A 20,423-nucleotide genomic window follows, 5' to 3' on the forward strand; every position below is an offset into this window, starting at 1 on the left:
TATTAAATGTATACTTAAAGGGATAGTTCACCCAAAAAAAAATCTTTTTTCTCTGTCGACTTGAATTCATGGATATTGTCGCATTCCTAAACCAATAATTTGATGACCAGCGGACCGGCAGGCAACGGTTCCAGTAGGAGACACAACAGACACTCTTTGTGTCTCCTACCAGAGCCGCTGCCGGTCATCAAATTATTGGCTTAGGAATGCGATTTTTTTTTTTAAATATCCATGAATTCAAGTCTCCATGGGGTGACTAGTCGATACAAAAAAAATCATTTTGGGGGTGAACTATCCCTTTAACCTTTCTATGCAATAACATGAATATGTAGCTCTGTAACAACAGTGACCAACCTTGAATTATCAGCCTCATATCCTGGCTGGCTCTGCCGGCTAGGTTTTTGGCAGTGCAGGTGTAGATGCCTGCATCACTGCGCTGGGTAGCGGTGATCGACAGGGTTCCGTTGGCAAAGATGCGTACGGACGCCCCCTCAATCACAGGCCTCCGCTCCTTGTGCCAAGTGACCTCAGGCTGGGGCTGACCATCGGCCGCACACTCCAGGCTGACCGGCTGGCCCAGCACGGCTGTGTACTCTACACGAGGCACGCTCAGCACAGGCGGTACTGGAGAAGCACAGAGTAAACCACATTATAAATGACTCACGTTTTCTGTGGAAACTTACTTCATTTAACCCATTGAATCCGGGAACGCACCTGTGTCATTTTAAGATTTCTTTGGCTATTCAAAAATAGCAGATATACAAGCTCCGAGCTTGTAGATTTGTAGATAGATTTTTGAAACATTGTGAACATTTGTGCAAATCTTTCAACATATATTCTACAAACAGTTTTTTTTTAAAACGTATGTTGCTATATCATGTCAAGGACCCCCCAAAATGATACGTATTTGGCCGCGGACCCCCATCTCTAATTAGGAATAATTAGGAATTTGTTTCTTTAGATGTCCCTTTGAGACACATTCACATTAGTGTCAGTGACATTCTAGGACAGTTTAACAGGAGTGGAAATAGCAGCTGCAGCAACAGAACCAACACACACATTATAGGATTGACCTATTGAGACCTTAACCCTGACAACATTAATTCAGCATCCATTATTTTTCTTCAAATCAACACGATCAAGTAAAGACTCCACATTACCTTGGAGGACTAGTTTTGTTCTGCCCACAGCTGTTCCTGCTTCATTCTGTGCCAGGCACTGGTAGGTGCCCGCGTCACCCAGAGTGACCCGGGAGAATTTCAGGGCTCCGTTGGAAAGCACAGCCAACCTGTGTCCTGTGTGACAGAGAAGCAGTGATTGCATTTTCTTCAGCAGAGGCATTTACCATCTAGTGCAAATGAGTTTGTATTGATCTGTTCTATACAGTACACACACACACACACACACAGCAAAATCCTCTGCGTTGTTTAGTTCAGTAAGTAAGGACCCAATGGACCTTTAATGGTACATTTTTGCACTCTCAGACGTAACCACTTAAAGGGATGGCTCACCCCTAAAATGACTTTTTTTCCTATCGATTAGTCACCCCATGGAGACTTGAATTCATGGATAATGTTTTTGTTTTTGTCTTATTCCTAAACCAATAATTTGGTGACCGGCAGCGGTTCCAGTAGGAGACACAAAGAGTCTCCTTTGTATCTCCTACCGTAACCACTGTCTACCGGTCCGCTGGTCATCAAATTATTGGCTTAGGAATGCAAAAGAAACTAAAAAATATCTATGAATTCAAGTCTCCATGGGGTGACTAATTGTTTTTTTTTCGGGTGAACTATCCCTTTAAACCCTCTACACTTAGTAAAACAGACCTGAGTTAGCTCTGTACTTTGTGCGCTCTTTTTCTCCCTCTACACCAAATCTCTTTGCTGAATATAGCAGATCTACAAGCTCACAACACGTTGCGTTGCGGCGCACTGTGAGCTTATAGATCTGCTATGTTCGGCAAATGTTCCCCCGAGAATACGGATGCTACATGTAGGTTTCAAGTGGTTTGCTGTGTACAGTGTTCAATATATAACAATATAATATATATATAACTTCTCTCACCTGCTGCTATGGGAACACCCTCTCTTTGCCATGTGATGGACGGTCTGGGGAAACCATGGGCCTCACAGCGGAGAACAGTCCCATGATGCAACACCACTTGTACTTCCTCTGTCATTGGCTTAATCTCTGGGGGCTCTAACCACAAGCATGGATAAATGCAATGTTTAGATCACTTTAACATAAACACCCCATCAGTGGTGGAAAGTAACACAAGTACATTTACTCAAACAACATTTTGAATACAGGACTTTTACTTGTAACCGAGCATTTCTACATTGTGCTTCTTTTAAGTAAGTAAAAAATGTCAGTACTTCTTCCACCATTCCCATACAGTTTCCTTTACACTACTACAATCTGTAGTGACCTGCTGTATGGCCGTTCTAGAACTCACCTTGCACAGTGAGAGAGATGTGTTTGTGTGCCACCCCAGCTGGGTTGCGGGCAGAGCATGTGTACCTGCCAGCATGACTTGGAACCGCAGCGGTTATTTCCAGCACTCCTGGATACAAAACATGAATGTAATCCAATGACTACGTTATAACATTTTCTACAGCTACGTTCTGGACATGTGGCTTGATTATCACAATTTTTATAAACAGAAGTCAAAAGCAGATCTACCAAGTTCATTACAAACTCTAGGCCCTTTAAGTGTGAGCCAATTATTTGACCGCGTACGATAGGCTCCAGAGGGCCGTTCCAATAATGAAGAGATGCCAATTGGACAATCTCCAATTATATCCTTAGATAGAAACAGATACCAATGCAACTCACGTCTCTATGCTACAGATGAATGCATTCTGCTGAATCAGCATGCCAGTCAGAAACATAAAACATAACGATGGTCTTACCGGTTGGCAGGACTCGGTAAGTACCTCCCCTGGCACCCAGCTTGGCTCCGCCCTTGGCCCAGGTGACAGTGGGCTGAGGACGGCCCTGGACGTGGCATGGCAGCACCACAGGAGACATCTTCACAGCGGTGACCGTTGTGACATCATCTTCAATGGATGGAGGCACTGCAGGGGGAAAAAAGAGCACAAATGTTCCTCTGAATATGAACCACTTTCAACCTGGCTATTTTTGGCAAATTCTTTATAACAGATTTACCAGCTATTGAGGGCACATTTCTTCAAGAATAGCAGATCTACAAGCTCACAATGCACTGTGAGCTTGTATAGATAGATTGGCTATTTTGAGGTTAATTATTTTTATTTTATTTGCTTAAAGAGATAGTTCAACCCCAAAATGACTTTTTTCCTATCAATTAGTCACCCCATGGAGACTTGAATTCGTGGATATTTTTTTGTTTTTGTCGCATTCCTAAGCCAATAATTTTATGACCAGCAGCAGTTCCGGTAGGAGACACAAAGAGTCTCATTTGTGTCTCCTACCGGAACCGATGCCCATCATGCTGGTCATCAAATTATTGGTTTGGAATGCAACAAAAACTAAGTCTCCATGGGGTGACTAATCGATAGGAAAAAAAAGTCATTTTGGGGGGGAACTATCCCTTTAAGCTATTTCCACAATCACCTTACAGTACCAAACTTAGCCGAACAAAAATAAACCCTCACCTTGGAGTATGACCTCGATGACTCTGCGCTCCTCTCCAACTTCGTTGACAGCTGTGCACTCAAAATAACCCTCGTCTTCATTGGAAGGGGCGGAGAGGACCAGAGACCCAGAGGCGAGCAGCCTGGACAGGAAGGAGAACGGGTACAAAATAACTCAATTTTCAACATCTTTATGACTTATATATGTCTGATATGTGGATGTACACTACACATGCATTTCTCCATCGTCATACCTGTACGCCCCGGGCTGTTGGTTCATGTCTAATGGTGTGCCGTTTCTTTTCCAGGACACTTTGGGCGGCGGTATACCGGCGGCCTCGCAGCTCAGCACGGCTCTAACCCCCGTGGTCACTGTCACATTGAATGGGCCGGGGCTGATGGAAGGGCCCACTAAAAACAGAGACAACACAGATTCAACAGGACAGTCAAAGGATTATATTGGATCAGTGGAAATGTTCATCCCTGTTATTTCACTGAGGGGGGTTTTGTTTCTCTGCCTGCCAGAGAAATCAAATTAACACAATTATGTTGTCAAATTTCCTTTGATGGTCTAGCAAAAAATAAAATTACTTTAGCACTGAATTTCGCCAGAATCATAAGCGCCATGAAAATAAGGACGCTGTTGAACCAAACCTGAACTGACCCCAAAGCATCACAGCTACATTCAGAGGAAAACGCTTATGTTACAAAGCAATTCTCAAAGTGTATTTCTGAGTACTGTTATTTACCAAACACCCGCAGGTCCATTCCCCGGTGATCAGAGCCGGCCTGGTTAGAAACGGTGCAGTAGTAACGGCCAGCATCACTCAGCTGCACCCCGTGAACACGCAGGGAACCCTCTGATAGCATGCTGTACCTGGAATACATAACATACATGTAATACTTACAAATAGTGCAAAATAATAGAAATGACAGATCAAGTGAATAGTAAAATCTACAACCAATAGAAAGATTTTTAACCCTTGAGACAGATTGTTCAACTTGTTCAGCTCAATATTACAATGACGTTTTCAGATATTCTGTCTACTCACTGTACTGTATGCCGGCTACTGCCAAAAAGACAAAGTGCCCTTGAGCCAGATGCAGCCAGATCAAACAGCAGGGGTGCTTGAACTTACTTGTTGTTATCATGAACTACAGGGAAGCCATCTTTTCTCCACATGACTGCTGGAGCAGATTGATCTTCAACTTCACAAGGTAACACTGCATCCTGACCGAGGTGCACCGTCACCACGGAGCTGCTTTCCTTTATGACTGGAGGCACTGCAGGAGTGGAAAGTAACATTAACTCATATTATGAGTGAGTGTGTGTGTGTGTGTGTGTGTGTGTGTGTGTGTGTGTGTGTGTGCGCGTGCGTGCGTGCGTGCGTGCGTGCGTGCGTGCGTGCGTGCGTGCGTGCGTGCGTGCGTGCGTGTGTATGTATGTACAGTGTGTGTGTGTGTGTATATATATATATATATATGCATTAATGTCCTGTCTTCACGCGTGCGTACGTACGTACGTACAGTATGTAGGGTTAACTTACAGAGGATCTCCACTGTGAAAAAGAGACTGGTGCTTCCGGCCATGTTGGTGACCACACAGCTGTACTGACCACTGTCCTCAGTCCTGACATCTTGGATCTCCAGGTATTGACCCCCTGCCAGCCGCTGGACGCGACCCCCCAGCTGGCAGAACGAGAGCAGGAGAGGAAAAAAGATAGATAATAAAAGGCAGAGACGAGGAAGAGAGAGAGTGGCTGAGTCAGATGTGGTGACAGACAGAACACGCTGTGTTTAATTGCTGGCATCCTTGGCTTTCTCCATGTCCTTTGAGCCTCTATACCTGCAGTTTCACCTCATCCTTGTACCATGCTATTTCAGGAGGAGGGTCGCTGTCTGCCAGGCACTCCAGAGTCAAATGTCCCTTGGCTGGGACAGTCAGTGTCCTCACATCAGTAGAGCCAACAAGGGTTGGTGGAGCTGGAACAAAAATCAAACAAACCCTTGATCATTACTGGCACGACTTTAGTCGTCCCCCAATTTGATTTACATACATTACATTACATTTAATCCATGATAATTGCATCGAGACTGATTTACCGGTAAGTAAAGAACACTCAGCAGAATAGTTTTTTCTAAGATGACTTTGGAATCTCTCAAGCTGTTATTATGTGTGACTTTCTACCATCTGTGATTGAAAGTGTTCTTTCATACTTTTCCCCTTATATTCAGGAATCATCAGGAAAGCTGATTCAGGATGAATGAATACCATCGAAGCAATGAGCACATTAACAACAAAATCAGGTTTGTGCCCCTAGGATTATGCTAATCCAAGCCTTCCCTGTTATACTTTCTGAGTGTTTGTTCAAGGACAAAATACTGTGCAACAATAGATTTTCAAAATGGACCCTTATGGGTCCATTTCTACTCTGTGTTAAAAAAACACTCAGGATTTTGCAGTGCAGGGGGGAGGTAATGATGTGTGATTTACGGCGACGACAGAAAGTGGAGCGGCAGACGAGAAGTGTCTCTCTGATGATCAACAATGAAGAATAAGTTCAAAGAGAATGTGTCACCTTGGACGCGGACCCAGTGGTTCCTTCCATCTTCTCCCGCTGGGCTGCTGGCCAGGCAGGTGTACAGACCTGCATCCTCCACCTTTAAAAAGACACCATTCATCATCATCTTGAGTGGGTCTCACACAACAACGCTTTAAACGTTTCTGATGCCAGTACCACAATCTTTATAAAAGTAAAGAAAAGGCCACACACTCGTAGCCACTATGCAGGATTTACTTTAATGAAAAACCAACGTTTTGACCTGGCAAGGTCTTCTTCAGGGAATCACTTTTAAGCCCTACGAAGGTGTAGCATGGCAAAAAAAAGCCATTGTGCGTTGTGAGCTTGTAGATCTGCTACTTTCGCTATTTTAGAATTTTGCCACCCAGAGACCCCTTCAAATGTTTGCCCTTTAATGCCTGAGAGAGTCACCAGGTTGAAAGTCATCTGAACTAATCCCACAAACAGTCTTGAACTAAGGGTTTGACTGTACAGATAATAGACAAGATGTTTAGTTCTCACTATGCAAAATGTATTTTGCACAAACAATAATCTATTACTTCATTTTTTCAATTTACTGTCGGTCTTTGTGCCAGAAGCTCAGTCAATTTCAGAGGAGAACTAATTTGTCACTCCCTTAACGATATAATATTCACATAACAGTTATGTAAGCAAAGACAATCATGGGCAAACAGTGTTTTTAACCACTTAGGTCATATATACTTTGTCGTAGGATGAACAGCAAAAATATCCGATCTACAATCTCACAACGCGTCACAAGCTCACAGCGCGTTGTGAGATTGTAGATCGGCTATTCTTGCTGTTTTGAAAATGTTTGCCTACAATGACATCCCCAAAATAGGGACGCCAAGTTGAAAGTGGTTAACAAAGGAGGTCATCCCTGCAATTACGTTTGACCCATACACACTTACACAGTGACATTATGAAGTTTTTCAGGGTTGTGTGATTTTACCTGCACTTTGCTAATCCTGATAAAGCGTCCATCCTCCTGTACTATTTCAGTTCCCTCCAAGGGCTGGCTGTCCTTGAGCCAGCTCAGCGTGGGAGGGGGGACCCCCACCGCATAACACTCCAGTTCCAGTGGGCTGTTGACTGCTATGGTCAGCTCCTCTGGGAAACCAGAGCTGGATATCTTTGGGGGCTCTGGAAATAAAATAAAAGCAGTTAAACAAAGAAAAAAAAAAGCTAGTAAGTGTTTAGTTTAATTTTAGCTTTAATAATGTGTAAAATGTTTATAGCTTCTCGTGGGTAAGTAAACCATTTAAAGTTCTATTTCCAACTGGTTAATTAGTGTGGTTTTATCAGCAACCACAGGCCAAACCAATTCCCAAACATACTCGTTCACCGCAGGAAACTCCACTCCACTCCACTTAAAAAAACATGCCGTAAGAGCTTAAGACCACTTGGTCTGTCTCATATGTTTGTTTGTTTTTTAACACATTGATGTCATTCTTTTTTTGGCTGCAGAAAAAAGGGGGAAAAATGCACAGTTTCTGGGAAATGTTTTAAAATGTATTTTTTTGTGTGAAAAATATCAAAAATGTTTTAACATAAGTCTTCTCTTCTGGGGGTCCCTGGCACAAAACATTTTCAGATGGGGGTCCGCGGTCAAACACTTATATTCATTTGGGAGCTCTTGTACATGAAAAAGTTTGAGAACCACTGAACTAGCACAGTGGTTCTCAACCTGTGGCTCGGGATCCCCAGGGGGGTCCCCAAATGATTTTGGGGGGTCCCCAGATGATAGTGAAGTGACAATTTAAGGACTTTTAAGACCTTTATAATACTTAAAACAAAACAAAAACTGAAAAATACCATTACTGCATCAAAAGTAATCAACAAAGTATACAATAAAACATTGGCCAAATTGTCAAATAACATAACAAAGGGGCAAAAAATTGGAAAATAGCCGATCTACAAGCTCACAACGCCTCGCAAAGCGAGGCGTTGTGAGCTTGTAGATCGGCTATTTTCACAATATTTATCTATGGGAAAAAAATGGGGGATCCCCAGTTCAAATATGATTATTTTGGGGGGTCACAGCCTGAAAAAGTTTGAGAAACACTGACCTAGCACAGTGAGGTTGAAGCTCTTGGTGCTGCTGCCAGCCTGGTTGCTGGCCACACAGCTGTAGAGGCCCGCGTCCGAGGACGCCACGTCGGGCAGCTGTAGACGCGTCTCCTGGCCGTCCAGCAGCAGGTTGCGGTGCAGGGACAGCGGCTGGCCGTCCTTCAGCCACGTGAGGGTGGGAGGGGGGATGCCACGGGCCTCGCAGGTCAACGTCACCAAGGACCCCTGGACCACTGTCACCGGCTCCACTGGCTCAACGTGGTCCACAGCTGGAGGTACTGTGGCACAAACACACAGTAGCTCTGGTGTGAGTGTGAAACTTAAAGGGATAGTTCACTCAAAAACATACATATTTTCTATCAATTACACACCCCATGAAGTCTTGAATTGATGGCGATCTATTTTGTTTTGGTCGCATTCCTTAGCCAATCATTTGCTGACAGGCGGAAAGATGCTACTGTCTCCGGTAGGAGACTCAAAGTTGAGACACTTTGAGTCTCCTACCGGAGCCGCTGCCGGTCATCAAATTATTGGCCAAGGAATGCGACAAAAACAGAAGAATCTCCATGAATTCAAGTCTCCATGGGGTGTGTAAAAAAGGCATTTAACAGCTTCAGCCCTATATTTTAACAAATTATATTACAAATACATATGCATTTTAGAAAACGTGCCCAAAATAATATTAAAAAGTTAATGTGGTTAACTGGGAACACTGGCTTCACCAGGGCTGGACAGAAACATTTTGAAATTGTTAGTGAATTTATACATACCGGTAATATATATGTAGTATGTACTGAGTGTGGGGACTGTGGTAACACCTTTGTTTAAGTGGCCTAAAGATCTGTAAATGTAACTGTTTTTTAAACTATGAATAAATGTCAATGGTACCTTGGACTTGAAGATCGTAGGTGAGCTCTGCAAGACCGGCCCGGCTGCGAGCCACACATGTGTACACTCCAGAGTCAGACAACTGGACAGGAGAGATCCTAGACACACAGAAAGGGAACACAACACATCCATCAACTATGCTGAACAACTGGAAACATTCTAACCGTTTATAAATTATATGGTTTCAGCTGTTTGTTTGGTTTGGTTAGCTTTTTCCCACTTTCCCCCCCAATTTAATTGTTGCAAATTCCCAATGTGTACTGTGGTTCCTGTTACTGCCAAACCTCCCACTGTTTGCCGGGGTAGGCTGTAGATAACATGTGTCTCCTCCAATACACATGGATTCACAAGCCATTCTTTACACAGAGGGGTTTCACCAGGAAAGTCAGGGTTCCCACACATTTTTAACAATTCATTTTCAAAACTTTTCCATAACATTTCCAAAGTATTTGACCACATTTCCAGGCCTATAATAATCAATAATGAGTCTCTTCCACCAGTGTGCTATCAATGCAACAAAACAGACTCGGGCGAAGGCGTCACGTGACAAAAATAATAGATCTACAAGCCAACAACGTATCACTGTGCATTGGGTTGTCAGCTTGTAGATCTATTCTTTCCTGTATACATCCTGTCCGCACTCACACAGCTCGTGCAGTCAGTGCAGCACTACATTTTAACATGTTGCATATTATTTCACGTAATGTTAGACATATAAAGTATATCCAATAACCTTTTCCAGGCCTGGAAAGGGTTTCTTTTCTAATTTTCAAAATTATTTCCAGGAATTTATTGACCGTGGGAACCCAGGAGAGTGTAATGCGGTCAGAGGGTCACGCTCTCTCCCCGAGATCCCCTTGTTTCTTATCAGGTTCCCTAATGAACCAGCAGGGGTCACTAGTGCAGCAACAAGGACATTATCCTGCTCCTGAACACTGCCATTGTGCATGGGTGGCCAAGCCGAAGGCATTGCTGCAGAGAATTGGTTGGGGTCTTGGTGGTGGGGGTGGGGGGGGGGGGGGGGTTATTTTTAGTTTTTAGTTTTCATTTTTTCCCCCAATTCAGTGATTGACAAATACAATTAATTACCCCCATTTGTATTGTCCCTGTCACTGCCAAACCCTACTTGTTGGTCCTGTTGAGGGTGTAGTAGACCAGTGGTTCTCAAACTTTTTCATGTCAACGACCCCCAAATTGACAGTTATCAGCCCGCGGACCCCCATTTGAAAAAATACCAACGGGTCCATTTGGTTCCTAATCTGTAATTTAGCTGGGGACCCCCTGGAACTCCCTCAAGGACCCCTGGGGGTCCCCGGACCCCACTTTGAGAACCACTGTAGTAGACAACCACAAGTCTCCTCCTATACACATGGAGTCGTCAGCCACACTTCTTTTCACCTGACAGTGAGGAGTTTCACTGGGAGGTCGTAAAACACGCCATCCCTCCCACTAGTTCTCCTCCCTGCTGAACAGGTGCCCCGACCAACCTGTAGGGGGTTTGTTATTACAGCCACAGAGATCACCCTCCCCTGCCGGCTTCCCAACCTCTGAACATGTCCAAATGTGTTTGTCCAAGCCGGAGGCACCGCGGAAGAATGAATCTAACCCCAGTCTCCACAGTGGTGGGCAGGAACTTTACCCCTTTACACCACCCGGACACCCCTATGTGGGGGAGTGTTTTATCTCTATGCCACCCAGGCCCCTGAGCAAAAAGAATGTTATATTTAAAGTACTGACCGAAGCACGGAGTCAGCAGAGAGGAGACGCGTGCGGGGAGAGAGGAGCAGAGGCCGTCCATTCTTCAACCAGCTGATCTGGGGTGGGGGGTTCCCCGCTGCGTGACATTCCAGGGTCACCACGCCGTCCTGGGTGGTTTGCACCTCTCGTGGCACCGTGGTCTCGCCCGAGATGGATGGGGGGACTGTTGATGATGTGAATGTCATGTTGATTAACGTAGTACACAAAGTTTGAGACTACTACAAAATATCATTAACCTATGCCATGTGTTTGTACACTTTAAACCCAAAAGCACATAGTTTTTGCATTTAATCATTTTATATTTTTAGCACATGGTGGTCACCGGTGTTAATGGAGCCCCCTAACCCTGGCAGAGGTAGCGGTAGCCGTGCATTATTTATTGAACTATACAGTCATCAATATACTCGCTGCTTTCCAGAAGAACTGACCCAGTACAAAGAGGGTGTAGATTTTGCTCTCCTGGCCAACGGGGCTCTTAGCCAGACATGTGTATGTCCCAGAGTCCTCAGGGCTCAGCATCAGTAAGGTTAAGGTGGTGCCATCTGGAGTTACACTGTTGAAAAAAACGAATGCATTACTACTGTAATTATACAACAACGATAATGCTGCGTGTGTGTGTGTGTGTGTGGGGGGTGTCTACAGCATATCTACAAGCTCACAACGTGTCACATCACAACAACACGTGAGCTAGTGCAGTGGTTCTCAACGTGGGGTCTGGGGACCCCCATGGGTCCTTGAGGGGGTTCCAGGGGGTCCCCAGCCAAATTAATAGTTAGGAACCAAATCTGGTCCCTTATGTGTCTGTAACTATGAGAGTGAGAGTTAAATCAACACCAGTGTCAGTGTAGATTGGGACCCCCAAGACATTTAAATGGTTGAGTCCCTGGCATATCTTTTCAAATGGGGGTCCGTGGGCTAATATGTGTCAATTTGGGGGTCCTTGACGCGAAGAAGTTTGAGAACCACTGATCTAGTGGATCATCTATTTACAGAATATATAGGTCTTCAGTCGGGGATAATAAGAAAATATCCCCCCTGTTGTTCTTTTACAAATCGAACCCTGACAACGACTGTATGTATTCACTACTAGTCAAGTCAGAAAGTAAATCAGAGGCCATGAATGATGAATGAAGGCTTACTCTATGTGTCGAGTGTCCGATCCCTCCAGAGTCAGTCCGTTCTTCAGCCAGCTGAGTTGAGGTGTGGGCGACCCAGACGCTTTGCACTCCAGGGTCAGCGCCTCTCCCATTGGAGCGCTCAGCTCTGTCGGGTGGCCAGAATCCACGATGGTGGGAGATACTGAGAGGAACGTGGAGCAAAGTGTTAAAACATCACGTCCAATCAGTTTCAAAGGAAGTATGACATAAAAACATTTTGCGAAAACTGTGAATATGTCATATTGCAAGCACTGTTCTTTACCCTGCACAGTGAGAGTATAGTCCTTCTGTGTCATCCCCTCGCCGTTCTTGGCCACACAGCTGTATGTCCCCGCGTGGGACAGCGTTAAAGGCCCCAGCTCTAGCCTGTTGCCCCGAACAGACCACTGCCACTGAAGACTGCTTTCTGGAGTGCAAAATCATGAAATTACACCAGGTGTCATACACATTCCTATGCTCTATCACAGTGGTTTTCAACCTTTTTCATATCAAGGTCCATTATTTATTCGGCATTTGAGCCACGGACCACCGTTTGATGAGATTTAGCCTCTCACACCCAAAACGTAGAATATTTTGTTATCGTTTGATACGATTTTGTCCACAATTACATGCTATATTGATGTTGGTACCATAGGAGAGATAACAGGCAAACGTTGATCAAAATAACAATTCTTTAATTAAGTAATGCAGATGTTTCACAATAATTAACTCTTGAGAGCGTATAAATGAAACCAAATGGAAATGGACCCATAAGGGTCCATTTGGTTTCATTTTACGCTCTCAAGAGTTAAAGACCTGTGAGGGTCCATTTGGTTACCAACACTCCATCATTTAGCTGGGGACCACCCGGAACACTAGTTGAGAACCACTGCTCCATCATATTTACAGATTTTTGGTAACACCAATTTCCCTGTTTTTTCATTTTTGCACAGCAAGGACATTTTCAGAGGCCAGAATACACAGTTTCCCCACAACCATTCACTTCCACTCCTCTTACCAATGGGAGTTCCATCCTTGAGCCACGTGATGCTGGGCACAGGGACCCCTGAGGCCTCACACAGCAGGGTGACTCGGGAGCCCATTGTCTGGATCAGCGCCTCATGGAGAGGTCCGTCCAGGACAGGAGGAACTATGGTGACAGGGATGATATTGTGAGTAAAAAAGTTCTACTCCGTACTATATCATTAGTTATTCTTTATGTTTACAGTACAAAATGCTTATACATTTGATCAAATCTAAATGTATGGCCATAGTGTTATGTGCTGGTATGTCCTTGTTTTCATGGTCTCCCCTGTGCAGGGGTGTGCCGTGGATTTTTTTTGCTAGTGGAGCTCTACGTCCGTATACGCGCACGTGAGTGATCACCGATTGAAATAACCTCTTTAATATGTATGCCTATTTATTAACCCATAATATACTGTAAATCAAATGTTATTCTATTTACTTGCATAAAGGGGAAACTTTAGTGTTGCAGACGTCACCTCTGTCATTTAATTAGTTCATGAATCCATCAGCCACTGTTATCCAACTCTTTTGACTGCTTCAGACAGAACATCTGACACCTACAGTAGGCTACTTAGCAGGTCACACAATGGACCATTGATATGCATCCAACCACGTCGGTCATTCCTGTTCATTCCAGCTGTGACACTCAGCGTCGAGCGTCGATCGGCAGGTTTTGTTAGCGAGGTGCGAAAACTGCGGATGGTGCATGTGCGGGCTTGCGTGCAGCTTCAAAGCTAGTGGAGCTAGGCTCCACCGACAGCCCACCCCTGTCCCTGTGTGTCTCCCCCCTCATTACAGCTGCAGTGAGTCACTGATTAATTGCAGAGGAGGTGCTCACTCACTCATCAGCGGCTGGTGGATAAAAGAACCTGGGAAATTCTGAGACTATCAGAGAATGTGCTCCCATTTCAGAGCACTCTGGTTTCGACGTCAAAGAGTTCTCTGATATCATGTTAATTTACGAATGGTCAGAGAAGATTCTCGTTAACCGACATGCCATTTTCATCTTTTAAAATGAATTCAAATGAATGATAAATTCATTTCATGTAGAAACATTAATGATGACGATCTTAAGGAATGTTCCTTAAAACCCATTTAGACCTGGAACATCTACTCGTTGCTATACCTTTCAATCCAAGAACCCCTTTGTGTAACATTAGCTGTTGCTGTTTATACAGCAACATATTGTTTTGTGAAATTAAAATCAGACGTTTTTCAGAGAACGTAGGTCAGACTCAGGATTTAATCGTTTTTTGAATCGGCCTCAAGTCTAAATGGGTTAAGAAAGATAACCTGATAAAGGAGGAAAATATGATAGTGTCACTGTATGTCAAAACACAGTAGATGCATGTCTCACCATGAACTGTTAACCTGAAGGTCCTGTCCACCTGTCCAGCCACATTGGACACCTTGCAGGTATAGGTGCCACCATCGGCCACCTATGAACCAGAAAAACAGGACAGAATAATTAACCACCTAAAACATAATACTTTGTTGACCGGGTGTTCCCCAGGGTTCTATACTTGGTCTGCACCCTTTTCCCTCTACACCAAATCTATTTACCGAAAATAGTCGATCTACAAGCTCACAACACGTCACATTGCAACGCATGGTGAAGCATGGTGAGCTTGTAGATCTGCTATTTTCGCCGAATGTTCGAACCCAGAATAGGGATGTGCTAGGGTTCAAGTGGTTAATCAGGAAATAGATACTGATACTAATACGTTATTGTTATTATTATAAGAGCCGGAACTCTGACCTGCACTCCGACAATCTCCAGATGGTGATCATCCATCCTCAGGCCGTTCCCTGGCACCAGCTGCTGCCCGTTCCTGTACCATGTGACCTCGGGCGTCGGAAGGCCCCTGGCCTCGCAGCGCAGGGTGACGGAGGAGCCCACCTGGGGAGTCTCCAGCTCTGACTCAGTGTCCAGGCGAGGCTTCAGAGTGGGCAGAACTATCGGAAACATTGATGACAGGACAGTGAGATGACCTCACCACATGACTCATTTCATACAAGCATTACTTCATCCTTAACCCATTAAGACCTGAGACCGATTCTACAAATGTCTAAATCCAGTTTTCTGAAAATACTTATGTTTTCTATCAGTGGTGCTCAAACTTGTTCATGTCAAGGACCCCCAAAATTATATATATTTGGCCGCGGACCCCTATCTGAAAACATTTTGTTCCAGGGACCTCCAGAAGCAAAGATTTGAGTTACAAATGTTCGCTTTGAAAATATATATATTCAAATATTTGCACAAATGTTTAGAATTTTTCAAAAAAGCAGATATACAAGCTCGTAGATATACAAGCTATGAGCTTGTATATCTGTTTTTTTTTTAATAGCCAAAGAAATCTGAAAATGACACACAGATGCGTTCCCGGTCTTAATGGGTTAACTATGTGCTGTCACATCTGGTTTTGCGGTGAACAGTCATAGACGCCATTGTCCTGCCCGCCTCCAGGGCTGTTCCGTGGGTCATGTTATATGGCTCGGCAGTGTTTTGTGATTAGATCATCTGTGAGAGTGTTGTCTGAACTGCGCAGATGCTACTAGCATGAGCCTCTTACCATAAACACTCAGCAGGATGCTCTTCTGATCCTGGCCGGCTGAATTGGTGGCTGTGCAGACGTACTGTCCAGCGTCCTCTATTCTGGCCCGGGGCAGCTGTAGCATCTGACCACCTGCACAATACAACAACAGAACAGGCATATAAGTAAAAAATTGAATATTTGTTTCGGTAATCCAATGAAACTTAAAATTGCATTCTGCGGATATGACTCAAAATAGATCAGACTAGAGACAGATGCTGTCTTTAAGGGACAGGAAACAGACTGCCTGGCCCACAACAGCGGGGATCACAGCGATAAGCGCCGGCAGTGATTCAAGTGTTTATAAAACAAATTCAAATTCTCAGTGTTCTCACTGTATGGACGGGTCACCTCCTCATTTGCACAACAAAAGGCTTCTCCAACTCAACTGTCGACCGAAATGTTTTAATCAGGCTACTTATTATATATTTCTTCTGTGAGGCACCGAGCACACTATCTCCAATGTTTTCAGCCAGCTGTCGGCTTGGTGTATTTCAATATTTAATCGTACAGATATTAATAATAATTATAGCTCCGATTTATATTTCTAAGTACCCAAAGTCGCTTTACATAAAGAAAAGGATGGAACCAACTTTATAAACAACCCATTAAGACCTGAGGCGATTCTTAAAAATGTTTTCTAAATCCCAACATTTTTTTGAAAAAAACAAACAAGATTTTTCAAAAATAGCAGATCTACAAGTTCATAGCGCGGCACTTGGTGCCGCGCTATGAGCTTGTATATCTGCTATTTTTGAATAGCCAAAGAAATCTAAAGTGACTCAGGTGCGTTCCAGGTCTTAATGGGCTAAGAGGGGAAAAAAACAATCAAAGAATATTTAGGATTGATGTGACTAGTAACACTGAGTTCATGTACTCTATAGACGGTGCTTAATGCTGCTGACCTGGCAGGATATGGATGCCTGTGCTAAATTGGAGGATCTGTCCGTCTCTGGTCCAGGTGATCTCTGGAGGAGGGTAGGCCTGAACGTCACACAACAGGGACACCATGTGACCCTCAATCACACTCACTTCCTCCTCCTTCTGACCGCTTATCCTTGGAGGAACTGGGGAAGAAGAAAAGTGTTTACGTTTTTGTCCCTCCATTCTACAGAGAATTGTACTGTGTCTGTTCTCTCACAGTCCCTCTGTTTGTATGATAAAACATCTATTATGCAGAAAGTGCTTTACAGAAAATGAGTCATTTTTAAAATAATAAATATATTAAACAATAATACAAGGCCACAGGGAAATGTCTGTGTCCTTAGTATGAACAGAGGGAGCTGAATGGGTGTGAATTGAATAGAGAGAAACCACGACTAGCTCCTCATATTCTTACATTTTTTTCCTCACATGACATCTGTTTCAAAATTTGTCAAATAAAGAATAAAGGGGAAGATTTATGAATTTCTTCGCTCACCTTGCACAGTCAGACTGAAGTGTTTCTCAACTGTTCCAACTTTGTTCTCGGCAACACACAAGTACCCGGCCATGTCGGACACCTGGACACTAAGCAGCTGAAAGGGAAGAGGAAGGATGATGGGAAAGTTAAACAGTAACGTTACTGCCGATGTTCCCTCCATCAAGACATCTAAAGGTTCTGCTAGAGCTGTTGAAAGGCCAACAGCAGAAAACATGGCTGAATTGGGCCGCTCTTTAGATGTCAATGTGTGTAACTATATGTTACGGCCTGCCGTATTTTAGTTGGTGTTTGTGTAATTATTTGGTAGTTGTATCAATTACACTGCTGCTTGTATTTTGCATTACTCTTGTTTCCCGTTTCTGAGGTGGAGAGTTATGGTGCCACAGACAGCTCAGCTCCTTGTGGCAAATGTCAAGACTGTTGATCACTGGAGACTGCCAGCTGCTCTCTCCACCGATTGGCCAGCTCTAATGAGCCCCATGACGCCCACGCAGTGGATTGGCTGGGGGCCACTAAAGCTCACTCATGAACTTCAGTGTTTAGAGGACTGTCAGCTTCGGCAGTGGGGAATCGGTTCTCCTCCTGTCCTCTGTCCCTCTTCGCCTGTGTCCTTGAAAGACTGCATTTCATAACCAGCCTCTGGAAAGAGGCTGGTTATGAAAGGGCTCTGACAGTGACCAACTCTGTTGAGACCTTTGAGTCCTCAGTTTGTTAAGCTTTTGAATTTGTGTTGATTGTTTGTTAAGTTTGGTTGTGTTTAAATTAGGTTTATAGTTGGGTTCTGTTAGTTAGAATAGGTTTTCCTTTGTTTGTATTCATTGTCTAAGATTTTTGAAATTATTTCTATTTGTGTTAATAAATATTATGTTCAATTTCTTTAATTCAGGTGTTGTTTTCCGTCTTTATGTTGCGGCCTTTATACCCTTAGAGTAAGGGTCGTAACACTATATGAGTGTGAAGCAGTCACTGAATGAAGCAATACATCCGAAGATGCCATGGTTTACAGTGATTTTAGAACAGCTACAGTATGGGGCATTGTTAAAAAGGCCTTCCACGGCTTATTGCTTACATAAAACGGTTACTACATATACTTGGCAAGGTTTCATAAAATACAAATGGCATTAAAAAGATGCAGCAATTTATAGATAGCAAAGAAATCACTCTCTGCCAAAGTGACATTTAGCAGAATCGTTGCCAAGCAACAGACATAGCAACACACAGATGCAGTGGAAAGCATGCTTACAGCACCCTCTGTTCTGGGGTGAACATTCTCCAGAAATACCCAATCTACAAGCTCACAACACGTTGCAACACAAAGAGATTTGGTGTAGAAGGAAACGAGAGCAGACCAAGAACAGAGCCAACTCTGGTCCGTTTTACTTAGTTTAGACTAGATGGTTTAAGTGGTTAAAGATTGCGGCGATTATTAACATTTATCTGAATTTGTCTGATTGTTTTGATTTATGTGGGACTGTCACTGGATACAACCAGGAATCCTGTACGTTTTGATATTGAGAAATGGCATGGATGCTTTATTTTATTTTTTATCTTGAAAGACACTTTGTTATTGTATAGACCTGAATTTCATTGTGTGGGGTGTTTTGTAGTGCCAGTGGTTGTCCCCAGACAACATGTACTTTTTTATGGTCCCAGCTTTGTTTCTTTATTTTTGCCAGCTCTTCAATTTCTGTCATTAATTTCAGTATGTCTCCTTTCTTTTGTTTTTTTTTTGTCTTCCACCTCTATATAGTCCATCTCCCCCCCCCCCCCCCCTCCCCTCCGGTAAATCAAAATTCTCTGCAGAATCTGCCATTTTGAAACAATTTGTTCGCCGCAGTAACGCTGATGTAATGTGGTCACAGGTGTGTGTTTAAGTGTGTGAGTAATTTACAACTATCCGTTTTATAAGTCAAACATAAATTATTGATTGCTCTCTAAAACGGACAGCCTATAGCATCTACACAGAACTCTCTGAACTATGATGTTCGGAGAGTCATGTGGAGGCATGTGGTTTCAATACCATCCCTAGGACCAACCAATCTGAAGACCAACCAGTAGGGGTCAGCAGTGACAAGATTACACAAGTGTGTAGGGAAATAAGGAAATTGGTATTAGAACTAAATTGGGAGAAAATTGGAAGAATTGGCCCCCAAAAAAAACCAAATTTATTCTAGAGTGGATTTCCTTATTTGAAATCAATGCCTCAGGGAAGCCTATTTTAAATGAACATTTTGTCTTAACACTGACTCACCTGGAGTTGGGTTCCATCCACGCTGACATGATGCTGTGTGTCTACGTGCACCGGCTGCCCGTCCCTCAGCCAGGAGACGGCCGGTGCTGGGTGACCGGTCACATCACAATGCAGGATGACTGTACTGTTCACCACCGCTCCTATCTCCTCCATAAACTCTTCTGATGAGCCCATGATGACTGGAGGGACTGGTTGGAGAAATGAAATACAGCATCAATCACCAATTTCATCATAGTGAATTTTTAATGATGCGGATACTATAGAGGTATGCGTATGACATCATCGTACCTGGAAGTTACCTGGGAACGCCTACTGAGTGGCAAAAAAAATACTTTCTGGCTTTGACAGCCCATACATCCAAACAGAAAATTCCTATCTGATTGTATTAAACAACGTTAAACTCACCAACATGGCAGCTGTACGGAAAGCTTGAATTATCCTCTTTCTAACTGCAAAGTTTTTGTTTCATAAAAATCCACCGACATGTTATGAGCTACTTTCTGTCAATACATTCTGTGCAGGTGATCATTTTTCAGGGTGTCAGAGTTTGAAAGCGCTCGTTTTTAATAACGCAACGTCCTGCTGCCTCCTGCATTATGTGACATTTAGAAACAGGTGGTACGCAGGACTGTAAGTGATTTCCAACGAGTGCTTCCAAACTCCAACGCTCCATGCTGCTCAATGTTTTGCCAGTCTAGATGAGGGGGGCGTATCCCGGTGAAAAAAAGTGACGCATGTGCATACTCTATTGCAGACCATTGTAAGCAATGAGATATGAGGTAGCTCAGTTGGTAGAGCACTCGTTTTTGAAGCGAAAAAGTTCTGGATTTGATATCCCGGGCACCACCCAACTCAGCATAATGAGTAGCACGGCCTGGGTAACGTATACCTGCAGTACAGTAAAGTACTGGGAGCTGATGGTAGGTATAGTGCTCCACCTCAGCACTCCAATCTCCCAGGGGTCTAGCACATTGGTTCTCAAAGTGGGGTCTGGGGACCCCCAGGGATCCTTGGGGGGGTGCCAAGCTAAATTAGTTAATAAAGTGTAACAATCATTTTAACCCCATAAGCCATTATT

The 20,423-nt window shown here is 43.7% G+C and overlaps 1 protein-coding gene across 1 annotated transcript in view; it reads right to left on the reverse strand.

Annotated features, from left to right (window-relative positions):
* The window catches only part of hmcn2 (hemicentin 2), a gene marked incomplete at its 5' end in the record, with an annotated part of 108,285 nt that overhangs the window by 42,437 nt on the left and 45,425 nt on the right, over window positions 1-20,423 (reverse strand). The window contains 26 exons of the mRNA XM_084055496.1: window positions 355-624; window positions 1,161-1,295; window positions 2,065-2,199; window positions 2,456-2,563; window positions 2,913-3,077; window positions 3,636-3,757; window positions 3,869-4,025; window positions 4,364-4,491; window positions 4,754-4,898; window positions 5,162-5,303; window positions 5,461-5,597; window positions 6,194-6,275; window positions 7,149-7,339; window positions 8,266-8,544; window positions 9,155-9,252; window positions 10,892-11,075; window positions 11,341-11,465; window positions 12,052-12,211; window positions 12,332-12,475; window positions 13,067-13,198; window positions 14,432-14,513; window positions 14,834-15,030; window positions 15,651-15,764; window positions 16,577-16,738; window positions 17,092-17,188; window positions 19,346-19,533. Coding sequence (XP_083911622.1) covers window positions 355-624; window positions 1,161-1,295; window positions 2,065-2,199; window positions 2,456-2,563; window positions 2,913-3,077; window positions 3,636-3,757; window positions 3,869-4,025; window positions 4,364-4,491; window positions 4,754-4,898; window positions 5,162-5,303; window positions 5,461-5,597; window positions 6,194-6,275; window positions 7,149-7,339; window positions 8,266-8,544; window positions 9,155-9,252; window positions 10,892-11,075; window positions 11,341-11,465; window positions 12,052-12,211; window positions 12,332-12,475; window positions 13,067-13,198; window positions 14,432-14,513; window positions 14,834-15,030; window positions 15,651-15,764; window positions 16,577-16,738; window positions 17,092-17,188; window positions 19,346-19,533 — 3,879 coding nt within the window. The remainder of the gene's footprint in view (window positions 1-354; window positions 625-1,160; window positions 1,296-2,064; window positions 2,200-2,455; window positions 2,564-2,912; window positions 3,078-3,635; window positions 3,758-3,868; window positions 4,026-4,363; window positions 4,492-4,753; window positions 4,899-5,161; window positions 5,304-5,460; window positions 5,598-6,193; window positions 6,276-7,148; window positions 7,340-8,265; window positions 8,545-9,154; window positions 9,253-10,891; window positions 11,076-11,340; window positions 11,466-12,051; window positions 12,212-12,331; window positions 12,476-13,066; window positions 13,199-14,431; window positions 14,514-14,833; window positions 15,031-15,650; window positions 15,765-16,576; window positions 16,739-17,091; window positions 17,189-19,345; window positions 19,534-20,423) is intronic.

Source organism: Gymnoscopelus microlampas (genome assembly GCF_963454915.1).
Source record: "Gymnoscopelus microlampas genome assembly, chromosome: 4".
NCBI lineage: Eukaryota > Metazoa > Chordata > Actinopteri > Myctophiformes > Myctophidae > Gymnoscopelus > Gymnoscopelus microlampas.